This window comes from Eulemur rufifrons, chromosome 17, assembly GCF_041146395.1.
Source record: "Eulemur rufifrons isolate Redbay chromosome 17, OSU_ERuf_1, whole genome shotgun sequence".
In the NCBI taxonomy this organism is placed as follows: Eukaryota; Metazoa; Chordata; class Mammalia; order Primates; family Lemuridae; genus Eulemur; species Eulemur rufifrons.
The window spans coordinates 92,676,921-92,690,055 of NC_090999.1; the positions used below are offsets into that span (position 1 = coordinate 92,676,921).

The 13,135-nt window shown below is 38.1% G+C and overlaps 1 protein-coding gene across 1 annotated transcript in view; it reads right to left on the minus strand.

Moving 5' to 3' along the window:
* FBN2 (fibrillin 2) overlaps positions 1–13,135 on the minus strand; it is a 258,662-nt gene that overhangs the window by 37,926 nt on the left and 207,601 nt on the right. The window contains exons 37-45 of the mRNA XM_069492804.1: positions 7,991–8,152; positions 7,262–7,330; positions 6,675–6,800; positions 5,437–5,562; positions 4,702–4,854; positions 2,669–2,737; positions 1,640–1,765; positions 1,332–1,457; positions 779–904 (exon numbers count right to left, since the gene is read on the minus strand). Of these exons, the coding sequence (XP_069348905.1) occupies positions 779–904; positions 1,332–1,457; positions 1,640–1,765; positions 2,669–2,737; positions 4,702–4,854; positions 5,437–5,562; positions 6,675–6,800; positions 7,262–7,330; positions 7,991–8,152 (1,083 nt within the window). The remainder of the gene's footprint in view (positions 1–778; positions 905–1,331; positions 1,458–1,639; positions 1,766–2,668; positions 2,738–4,701; positions 4,855–5,436; positions 5,563–6,674; positions 6,801–7,261; positions 7,331–7,990; positions 8,153–13,135) is intronic.

The following is a 13,135-nucleotide window of genomic DNA, read 5'->3' on the forward strand; positions in this document are numbered from 1 at the left end:
TGAATACCAAAAGAGTAGATGCACAACCCTAGCTTTTTCTGCACTGAGAACATGCTAATAATAAATAGCCAAGTTTTAAATTTAATGTTCCTCCTTCAAGTGCACAGCATGGTGAGAGGACGCTGCCAGAGGCAGAGCCAGCTGCTGACATCAGAGTTATGGAGTCACACTCAGTCCCATTCTCAAGGCCTCCAGCCCGTCTGCCTTTGGAAGCTTAGTAATCATCAGCTCACCAAGTATTCACTGAGCACTAGTATTACTTCATTAACCATTCTATTAGCTACTGGGAATTTTTAAAGAGTTTGGTCATATTTGCTCCTAAAAGAATTTTTAATAGATAAAACACAAAATATGCAGATAAATCCAGTGTATTAAATTATTTGTGTAAAAAAGTATATATGTGTATAAACATATTCATTTTAATACTGTCACTCTTACTACTCCCTTGCATTCCAAAATGCTTTCTTGAGTGGGAAATTAGAGGGGGAGAGGGCAGCTGGTACAGTGGTAAATTCCACATAACCCAGAGTGCACGTCAAGCCGTGCAAATGTCTCCTGGGGGAAAAGGTTGAGAATCACTGAACTCAAGAACATACTGTAGAGTATGTTTTTTCTTGCAAATTTTACATCGAATAAAGACTTAAACAGTTTGACACAGTTCATTTTTTGCAAGACTGTTTCTGCCAGAGACATGGTAGCTACTTGTGGCACATGATGGGATTATAATCTATTCTGGAGTCTCAGTCCCACTTCACTCCCTGCATCTATGTGTCCTTACCCATGCACATGGTCTGGTCCTGAGAAGCCTTAAAACCGTTGTGGCAGATGCACTGGTAACTTCCTTGCAAATCAACACACAGGCCATGACTGCAGACATTAGGAATTTCTAAACATTCGTTGCGATCTAAAACAAAAAATTAAAACACATGTTACATGTATCTGATTTTTATTAAGACTTCTTCATTTTCCACAGATGTGTTTCTCTAACCTGCTATTAATTATTACAGACAGGCTGAAAATGAATCATAACAACAGATGAATCAAACTAAGCAAGGCTTTAAAGTACCCAAGCCTCCTTTTTTAATCATGTAATTTTTTTAATGTTTATTGGTTTCTCAAGGATACTAATTTAGAGATTTTTTTTCTCAACATAGTAATCTGAAAGATATGGTCAAATAGGTTCACTCTAAATAAGTAGGTTGAGTTAGAAAATCTTTTCAAAATTATTTTTGAAGTATGTTTTGATAGGAAAGCTTGGGATATCTTTTTAGTGTAGGAAATCTAAAAAACCTTGTGTTCAGTGCCAAAGAGTAAGTCAGCCTCTCGCTTACCGACACAGGCCCCATTGGGTGACAGTTTGAACCCCGCAGCACATTCGCAGCGGTAGCTGCCAGGACTGTTGATGCAGTCCGCGTTCCGCTGGCAGAGATTGTCACCGTTGCTGCACTCATCAATATCTGAAAGAGCAACGACTCCATTTTAAAGTCTTTCATTATTGCATGAGGGCTACATTCACTTCATCACTTTGATCAACTCTTGAATAATTACGGAAGAAATAGTAAAAATCAGAAAACTGTCTAAAAGCCATGTATGTATCCCAAGTTTTTTTTGGACCAAGGACATACATTATTCAGATTACCTTCGCAGACCAAAAGCAGGTCGTTGTAGCTGAAGCCTGTGGGGCACTCGCAGCGGAAGCTGCCAATCTGGTTGATGCACACACCGTTTGCACAGATGCCTGGAATCTCTTTACACTCATCAATGTCTGAAATTGAACGGATTTGGTCAAATATATGTGGTTCTGCTCAATGTATTTACCATATAACCTCAAATAATGCTATGTGCACACTGGAATGAGAACATATTCAGTGTCACAAAAATCAATTATATACTGGCATAGATGATTTTGTGGTTTATGAAAACATATAAACCATAACATAGATTAGTTCCTCTAAACACTGATGGAAGAATTTAATTAGCTGATAAAATGTACCAAATAATTTTAGTGTCAAAATGACAAATGAACTTCCTACGGACAAGCCTCTTTTTCAAGTTACATGTCAGGTTACCCTAACTGTGTCTGTTCTTCTGATAAAGAAAGCTTTGTTTTTTCATTGTGTGTATTCTGTTTTATATATATTCATAATGGAGACTTAAAATTATATTGCTTACTAGATCTTTGAGGAAGAAAAGTAGAGTGAGCAACACAAAGTACATTCAGAAGGAATTAATTTATATGAATAATTCTGCAAATTCATAATTAGACCAGAAGAAACAGATACTACAAAAATACACCAGAAACTTAAACATGTACTTATGAAAATATCAACTAAAGATTAAATAAGGTAGATTATTTAGAGTCATGTAATACACCATACATGACAAGGAAAACTAAAGTTTTAGCTTGGTATGTAGGAAATCTTGAGATAGTCACGTAACTATCATAACTCAATTACTACACTATGCTGATGGAATACCTTTATCAATACTTGGTTTGAGCCTTTAATTGTGTTATTTCTTTCTTGTCTAACTGTATTAGAATCGAATCCAGATTATTATGTTTTGGGGTATTCTTGAATTTTAAAAACATTTTATAGATTTTTACAAAATGCTATATATGTGAGTATATATACACATATTAAAATAAACACAATCTGGAAAGACTTACCAACAGCTTTTCCTGTGTGAATATCAAAGGTGAACCCAGGAATATTTCCACATATGGTTTTGAAGTCAGCTTTAAAATATAAACAAAGCAAGGCCCTCTTAAAATTCTCAAACTTCTTCAAAATAACATTTCATATATTACTTTCACAAAATATATTTTATAGTATTCACAACCAGATGTTTTAATTTCTATCATATTTATTTAGTAACAATGCCAACTTCTGCAAGGCGTGGATCCAGGCATCCTTTACCATTATTAATGTTATAATTATTACTATCATTAACTTTTTATTGCTTTGATATTAGAAGGTAAGAACTCATTACAAGACTCAAAACACCTACTTACATACTTAAATTCTTTTTTTCTTTTGATATTCAGAGCTATAAAAATGATTCAATTTATACAGATTGAAAAAACATTATTGGAGTACAAATTTTAAAAGGGAATATGGATTGCACAATGACATAGACATACAAAAATAATTTTGTAGTGGAGAAACAGGTTAATAATGAATAATGAATGAGATGTGAATTTTGCCATTTTTTTTCACCATAAGTGTATTATTTGTTGGGATGTGAAATTTGGGTCATCAAAAGCAATATGTCATGAAATAAAATTGACAATAAGAGTTATACATAATTCACCAAATGAATAGAAATGTAAAAGAATTCTGATTTTTAAGAAGCAAAATGCTTATCATGCCCATAGCTACATGAGTGAGTCAAACTCCTGAGAAACAGTATTAGATAAAACTTGTACTACGTGCTATACTCCAAGTACTATCAGAGCAAGGATCTTGTGTATTTAATCCACCAATATACACTGAGCATCCAGAATAGATAGAGGCACATAATAGATGCTCAATTTAATGATTTCAAAGTATCTGGCAATGTGCAAATTATAATTTATATACATCATCTCATTAATCATCATTACAATCATATGAATTAGTCACCATCATTATTTATTAATTATGCTTATTTTATATATGAGGAATCAGTTTCAGCAAGGGTAAATACCCTACATGAGTTCACACAATAAGTGGCAGAGCTTTGATTTAAACACAGACTTGTCTCTCAAACTTAAGCCCTTCATTTCTCAGAAAGAAAGTGGTATTTTAATTCCCCAAACCAGTGATCTTCAATTTCTAATGATGGAGTTCTTAAGTTGACAATTGTGAGAATGTTTCTTTTTAATTTTATGGACATAACTGTGGTAAGATAGGGCTAGGAAAATCCACTGGACCATTGAATTTGAGCCACTGAGAAAGGTCTATGTGTCCCGTATCATCACCTCTCTCCTTAACTTCATCACCACATTATGTGAAACATTTAAATACATACACCCTAAGTAGTATTTAAAACAAATGCACAGTCAGTGTTTCTTATTTGTCCTATTGGTCCAACTCTTAGTATCTGTAGCTATTAAAATGATCACTCTCAAGGTCATAAAAGAACCAGAGTGGGCAACGATTTTAAGACAAGCATCTTTTGCTTGTCTCTCCTTATTATCTTTCATTTTTTCTTTCAAAAGACTGTCTTGTGAGAAAAATATTACCATGTAAAGACAATTTCTATTTTCTGCCTAAAAATTTCAGTCTGAGGGAGAAGATGTTTAAGTACACTTTGACAACAAGTTGCTTTTATGTAAGGTTTGCTCATCAAATACATTTTTTGCGTATTTTTCAAGATTGAACGAAAAAAAGATCCTTATTGAACTCGGTTTTTCTCAAAATATTACAGTCTCCATGTCTAGCACAGTGAGGCATGGTTTAAGATAATGAGTTTAAACGGATCAATGCTGTGAACTCTAACTCTTCAGCAATGGATTCAGAAGACACATTCAACACATGTCTCAGAAATTGGTGTTTGAATCCCCAAGAAGGTTCTGGTAAACCGAACCGTATGATGCCCTTGGGTAGTTTCAGAGCTGAGCATCTCCGGTATTAGTGCACACTGACTTTGGCTCTGCTATCACACACACGTGTGTGTCGCTGACGTGGCCTCTGGCGGAAGAGCGAGCTGTGTGCTTACCAGTTCCCGGTGTCGGGCACGGCTCACAGGGCTTGTTCCAGGCTTTACCCACATTGTATGTGCAGCAGCACATCCTCTTTGTCACATTAAAAGGCAGCTCATTCTCGCAAGTGGTTCCATTATAGCTTCGGTAGCAAAAGCTTTTTCTCATGTCTACAAAGAGAACCACAGTCCAGTTAGTCAGTCACATCAGCAAGTAGCAGGTAATGGAACCCACACAACTGCAGACAACACAGTTCTGAAAAACTTCTCAGTTACTTGCAGCTATCTTTCAAAATAACTCTTTAAGTTGAACATAAATCATTTTTAGATTAACATCTCTCCTGTTTTTAGATAAGAGATTTCATTTATAATTTTCTTGGGAGAAAATGTTAGTACGTATTTGTTTCTCCACTCAAAAGCATTTATTTAATTGAGAAAGTATTAAGCATTAAATTTCATGTGTTCTTTTATTTGTATAACATTCACTTTGCATGAATGGAGAAGAAAAATTAAATATATACTGCTAACATTTGATGAAATTTTCTACCTTAGACTCATGCTTTCTAAAATGTAACTATATAGCCAAAGGTCAAAAATGTAATACTGAGACAACAGTTTATAAGACTCTGAAATACTTCATCATTCATAAAGACTTAATTTCCAAACATTCTGAACAATAATTCTGAGACATAAGTGCTTTCTGTGTGAAGTCAACAACTGGGACAAATTTTCATCTAGGAGATCTTTACCTACCCATGCAGTTGTGGCCCCCATTGACTTGCATGTATTCAGGTGGGCAAATGCAGGTGTAATTTCCCAGGGTATTGTAGCAGGTGCCGGGCCCACACACACCAGGGTGTGCAAAACATTCATCGATATCTAGAGTGCATGAGAATATCCATTAATTAATAAACATATTTTTCAATTAATTTATATTACTTAGGCTACTGAACATAGTATAGTTGATTGCCCAAGTCTCCATTTACACAAAATGTAGAAATACAGAAAATGCTCCAAAAGATGCACTTACATAACATACGTGTATCTTTCTTCAAAAGAAAAAAATTTCCAACATTAAAACAATATAAATCATCTGAAGAAATTATTCTAAAGTGCCCCAAATAATTTACATGGCACCCATATGCATATTTTTATTAAAATTCGCATTCGTCGAATGGAATTTCTTTAGAACCTGCTTTTTGTCTTATGTCACTTACACTACATTTTAATGCCAACTGTACACTGAATGTGGGTTAGGAAAGCCTTTATCTTTGTAGCTCCTTTGAAATTAGTACCATTCAGAGAGTCTAGAAGCAGCTGCTGGTTGTTCTCCTTATTAAGTCATATTTCTTCCAGATGCATTTAACTAACATGTTCCAAAAGAAAGGCCATAATGGAAATAATTATATGTTTAATGTTCTTTTTTAGAAGCATTCATTCATTCCACAAATAAATACTGAGATCCCACTGCAGCTAGAACTTGGAGCTATAAACGTGACTAAGACGTGGATCCTGCCCCCAGAAGCACCCAGAGCGGTGGTGAGACAGCCCCACAAGGTGACTGCCACGCCGCGTGCGGAGTGGGGGATGGGAACGAGAAAGGCCTCTGCACAGCCTTTCAACATCTGCACAGCATGTAGTGCAGCATTTACAAATTAATGAAAAATATTAACTTAATATTATCATTTAAGCTTGCCTATTTTTCCTATATAAAATAGAAGTCCTATCAATATTTGAACTAACAACTTATTTGATATTGTATGTTTCACACTACTCCATTCATATTTAATTAATCTTCCCAGAAAAATAATGGTAAATTATAGCAAATGAGCCATAAATTATCATCACACAACTTGGCAACACTGATATGAGGAGTGACGAGCCCGTCGATAGATCCTTTGACAGGATGTGAGGATGGGGCCTGTCCCCCGGCCTCAGCAGTCACTCTGTTTTAAACAGCCTAACCATTTTTAGGGATCAGTTCACCTCACCTTCACAGATGCGCGTTTCCTCGCTGAGGTAGTAGCCTTGTGGGCACTCACACTGGAAGCTCCCAAACGTGTTGATGCAATTTCCACCCTGGCAGAGACCTGGTAACTCCTGGCATTCGTCAATGTCTACAAAAGGGGGAACATTTCATTTACCACAAACACCAACGTGAAGAGTTAATATCAGAGCTTTCAGAAGGGTGATCCTGTAGGACCAGCAGACCTCTATGCATCCAAACGAATGTGCACTTAGATGGTGGGTTTATACCAGACATGGATTTTCTAGGCTTTGTCATGGGATTTTGCAATTACCTGAGAAAAGTAATAAAAGCAAGTTTATTTCTATGTCAATTTGGGAGATGGTAATAAAGAAAGTTTCTCTGCAGAACGATCAGACATCAGATCAGTACAATGGATCGGATCCTTACTTCTTAATCAAAGTCGCTCTTTGACATCCTCGTGACTGTCCATCTGTAATTTTACTAAACAATTTTGTAGGGATTGCTCCTCCCTAATTTTCCTACCAGCTTTACTCTAAAATCAACTCTTTACCTTGCTTAAATCTGGGTGACAATAAGAGATTAGCTCACCTTCTAAGATGATTGTGATGGGGTTAGGTCTGAAGCCTTCACCTCCAGGACACAGGGTGTAATATTCAGCTACAAAACAATGGAAAAATAAGAGATGTGATACCTTATCCCAGGGGCTGAGACAATGAGCAAGCAGTCAGCAACTGCCAGGCTCGAAGTACCCATCCTAAGGGGTACTTAGGATTTTTTTCTTAATGTCCTTTCAAATATATTTAAAGTATCATATATTACATTTTATGTGAAAAAGATAATTACTCCACAAATCATGTACACAGTAGAATAACAAAAGCCATGTTTTTAAAGAAAAAACTCCCTCACAACTCATTTGGCTATTAAATAAAAACTAAAAGCCTCTACAGCATACAGGTTTCTGCTCATGTCCATTACCAGAACATAAGCTTCAATTGAAGGCATTCTGTGATTGACTTCAGGAATACAACACACCTATGGGCCTAAAGAACCTTTGAGAGGAATCAGGAATGGCCTTTATCTGCGATACCATGGAGAATTGATATTATGACCATTCATACTGGATTGTGGTTAAAAATTGTTCTTTTAAACATATCACGAAAAACATTAGGAAGAGAGGAATCTGAATTCCTTTCATATAAAACTCTTGGCTGGCTTCAGCATGATCACTGGAAGTAGTCCATCAGTGTTTTTTGGTCCCTCCCCAGCCCAGGAACAAAACGGCGACTGGTCTCAGACGCAGCCTGTGTCCACACTCACTGCTGTTGACGGGCGGGCACGTCTCGCACGGGGTCCCCCAGGCCTTTCCCAGAGAGCAGCAGCAGGAGGAGCGGCTGACGCCCACCCCGATCTCGGTGTTGCAGGAGAGACTCCCGTCTCCTCGGGGCCCGAACTTCAGGTAGCAGTTGCCCACGCGGTTGTCTGCAGGGCAACAGAGGAGCTTGAAATCGCCCTTGTTGTACTAACAATTCCTTTTCAGGGAAAAGTCACTCAAAGGACGGAATTCGAATGTTGTACATTAACATGAAAGGTTCATTTTAATCCTTAGTAAAAATCAATCTCTTGCTTTAAACCTTTTTAAGACTGAGTCATACAAAGCAAATTACGACAGACTTCCTATGTTTAGAAATCTGTATACATCACATTTCCCATCTACTCACGGAACAGACAAAACAGTCAGAAGTTTCTCCTTTGGCACATTCTGGACCTTCGATGTTACGAATGCAAGAAATTTTTGGTATAAACAATCTATATCATGAGTTTATGAATGGAAATAAATCTAAGGTAATTTAATTTAAAACTCTGTCTTATATCAAAGAAATATTGATAACCCCATCTCTTTTCTCTCCTCTCCATGGTCTCCATTCTCCAATGGTTTAGTTTCAATTTGCACAGCTAGCTTTGCAGGTTTTGGAAAAGACAGTCTGTAACAAATTTAGAGAGGATATTTGAGAGATCAGTGAATCTAAGACGTTTTCTTGTTTTTTTCTACAGTTACCATCTAGAGCACTTCCATTGATTCCATGGGTTAAAATATTACTTTTCTGCTGACAACTCAAATTGATGGTTCCATCTTTCATTCCTCCCCTGAACTCTAGACCTTCTACCAACTGCCAGTTTGTTTTTTCTCTTACATATCAAACAGTTAATTCAAAGTTAACATGTCTAAATCAAACTCTTGATGTTCTTTCCTCCACCTCCAAAATCTACTCTACTTCTCTCCCAGTCTATTGCATTTTCAACAAAGGGCACTCAGTCTTTCTCAGTTGCATAGGCCCTAGGCTTTGGTGTCATTTTTAGCTCCTTACTGTCATTCCTTATTCAATCCTGTCAACTCTACCTTCAAAATGTATCTGGAATCCGACTGCTTAGCACTGCCTCTATCACTCTATTCTTAGTTCCAGCCACCATCACCGCCTGGGCCATTGCAACAGTTTCCTAACTCATCTCTTAGTTCCATCCTCCACCCAGCTGTAGTGCACTGTTTCCCGCCACAGCTGGAGTAATCCTTCAGAAGCACTGCCTTCGGCCGGGCCACCTCCGATACAGTCACATCTCAATCAGAGTAAAAGCCAAAGTCATTACCAATCTACAAAGTAATTTCCATCCCTGGCTGCCAACACTAGAATCATTTGGGCAGCTTTTGATTATTTGATTTTCCATCTTGTTCTTGTTGCTGACTCCTGGACGCAGAGCAGCGAGTTAACTCATGGTCCCTCTCCTCATCAGGTTTCCGTTGAGTCACACCTCCTGCCTCTTCCCTTCCTCTCTCTTTCATCCCTATTCTCCACTCCCATTCCCCTTTCTCTACCAGACCATCCGAATGTATTTAATGTTATTAATTTTTTACATGTATTCTTGCAAAATAAATATTTTTGTTTTAATGTGTTCATTTTATATTTACATAAATTGTTCTCTGTCATATATCTTATTTCATTTTACAACTTTTCCAGACATGTCTGCTTTGTAAACATCCAGTCTGTCAACTCCATGGTCTTCATGCCTGCTTTTTTGTTAAAAAAAAATCTATCTACTCTCCAAAAATGATTTCTAAACCTCTGTCACCACAAAGAATGCTGCAGTGAACATCCTATACCTGTCTCTGTAGGGGCCTGTGAGTTAATTTCTTTGGCATCCAGAGCCCAGAGAGGAACTGCTAGTTCACAGACTTTGCAAATACTTAGCCTTCAGTATCAGCAAAAGAGACATCATCATTTGCCATCTGCATCCAATAAACCCTTTAAATTTTTATATTTTTAAGTCATTCTAAAAATAATTTACACAAGAAAAAATGCATAGTGGAAACAACTTTACTAGTAATTTTAATAAGAATTTCGTCATGGCTAACTAAAATTTTTATTTTATATTTTCTTGGTTTTGAAGATATTGTACCCAAATGGTCCTCTGAATGCAACTAGCGGCTTACTGGGGCTCATTCATTTTGTAAAACTGACTGCAGATTTCAAACACATCTTTAATAGGTTCTAGTATATCATTACTCTGGTTCTTCTTCTTGTTTTTGCATCATAAGAAAGAAATCTTTTTAAACAGCAGCAGCACGTTGGTTTGCTGATGAGAGGACAGTCACCTTCTTTGCTCCACACAGGGAGAGCATTTGCAGGTTTAGATTTATCAACACCAACAAGAATCATCAGTGCTATGATTTTCTATTTCTATATCACAAATTTCTTTCTAAGAACCTTTTATACATACTTGCCTTTATGGTTTGTCCACTTGTGAACAACATTGATTAAATTTTGGTACAGAGACGTGATAAAATTTGAAAGAATACATGAATCTGAGATGGTCCAGGTCCTTACTGCTAAATGCTGCGTGCTGAAGTTCTTTCTGTTGACTAAGGGGATGAGAACACCTATTTCCTCTGTGTACAGAAACATACTGTTCACTTACTCATCGATTCTTGAGTTTGAAAAATTTCATGTAGAAAATTGGTCTCTGACAACTCCTGGCCTGGGATAGTGCTTAGATGATCAACTTCCATCATCTTTAAATCTAGATAAGAAAGCTGTTCTGTCTCTTTGCAGTCATCTTCTGATTCATCTAACAACTGTGAAATTTTTTCCACTGCCAATTTTTTTTTTCTCTTTGCCATGATGGCCAGAAAGCAATGACTTCTGAAATTCTCAACTGTGTTTAATAAATGCTGAAAGAAGATTTCAAATGAGGTGTCTCCAGTCCTCTTTTGTATTTTCTTGAAAGATGATAAATTCTTTGGGCAACATAAATAAGAAAACTGAAGGATGAGACCACAGTAACATTTCATTTCACTACTGCCTCTTCCTTCTAGGGATGCCATAATTTTCCATTTTCTTATTATTTTATTTTATTTCTTTAGTGACAAGGTCTTGTTTTGTCACCCAGACTGGAGTACGGTGGCACAATCATAGCTCACTATAATCTCAAATTCCTGGGCTCAAGGGATCCTCCCACCTCAGCCTCCTGGGTTGCTAGGACTACGGGCATGTGCCACCATGCCTGGCTAATTTTTAAATTTTTCTGTAGAGATGGTGTCTTGCTCTGTTGCTCAGGCTAGTCTTGAACTCCTGACCTCAAGTGATTTTCCTGCCTCAATCGCCCAGTGTTGGGATTACAGGCGTGAGCCACTGTAACTGGCCTTTCTTACTATTTTAAGCTCTGTTTTAATGTTATTGGTCATAAATGATGAATATTGATGAATTAAAACCCAAGACAATAAAATAGCAAAATGTTTCAAGATAAAGGAAATATTAAAATCACTAACATCTTATAACGTATCTTAGACTTACAGAAGGGCCCAATGGACCCTTCTGGTATCTGTGAGATAGAACGAGTCTTTGTTTTCTGGAAACCACTAAGAAAGAATGAAACCCATCAAGTGTCAATCCATACAAATGGAATTGTCCCCAAAAGCAACCCCCAAACTAAGATTGATTGCTGACTGCTAATCTGCAGGAGGATTCTGTGCAGAGCTGCCTGGCCACGCTCTCCCGCAGAGCAGGGCTCCACGCCCCACACCGCATGTTTCCACGTTTCCTCATGTTGCCAGTACACGAGGTGTAATGTGATATTCAACACAGTTGCTTTACCTGGATTTTTTCTTCTTACTAATGATTTTGGGCATTTGTTTACTTTCATTTGTTAACTTTTGGACTATCTCTTTTATTAGCTGCCTGTTCACAGCCTTAGCTCTAAGGAAGCTTTTAAGAAATAGTGAGGCCCCAAAGAATCAGAATTTCTGGGGGTAGGACAGACATCAGTGTATTTTTAAGGTTCGAAATGAGATTTTACTGTGCAGCCAGGGTTGGGCATCACTTCGTAATCTGGGCGACTGTTTCTTCTCTGACTCCTCTCCTCATACTCTGCCCTGCCCCCTGCCCCCGGCCCCCACTTCTTGCCATGCAGCCGTGGGCTGTGTCTCTGACACCAGCATTCTCCTACCACAGGCCCTTTGCACTGGCTGCTCCTGTTACCTGGGGGCTTCTCCCAGAGGCCCAGTTGGCTTGTTCCCCCTTCCCCAATGTAACATAGCACTTCTCCAGCCACCTCAAGTGCCATGACCTGTTCCTGCTTTTATTTGTCTCCCACCCACCAGAATGTAAACACAAAAGCAGAAAATTTGCTTGTTTTGTTCACTGTTGGAGCATTAGCCCTCAGATAGAAGGCGGTCAATATTTACTAAATGAATGATTTTGAATGGAAAAGGCAGAACTTGGAGTAGCCATAAATCATAACGAAATGCATTCTGCAGAACTTGAACACAATATATAAATTGCATAAAAATCACAGCAGCAAATATCCCCTCCATTTGCTGCAGGCCCATGGAACTGACACGGAAGACACTAGGCAGATTTCTACTGAAGCAAGGAATTTCCTCTTATTTCCCTCTTTAAAATTTTCTGTGCTAGCTCAGGAAATTCCCCAGGCCATTTACTCCTCCAGGCAAATACTCACTAAGATACAGAATAGGGCTGATGGCAAAGGATGGGCAATTATTGTTTAAAGATCAGCAATGTCAATGACAGATTCTGAGCCTTCATTATCTCCTCCTCCTCCCCCTCATCTCCCACCTTCTTTTACTCCAATCACTGGTTTGGCTCATGAAACCTATGTCCCTAATTCCTTTCTTCTCATCGCTTCATTAGTTTTACTCCTACCTGACGCTTCCTGTAGGCAAGAGAAATGGCCATTCTAACAGCTATACCCCTCTGGGCCACCTGGCCAAGTCCTGGCCAAGGAGCCAGGCAGCAGCCTGGGACACTGCCTCAGCTCTGGTGCCTGCGGGCTCTGACACCTCAAGCAAACGAGTGCACCTGTCTGCACCTTGGTTCCCTAGTCTGCGAGAGGAGGACGTTGGAGAAGATGTCTTGAAAATTATTGTTTCTAAATACAGTTTGGAAGATAAAC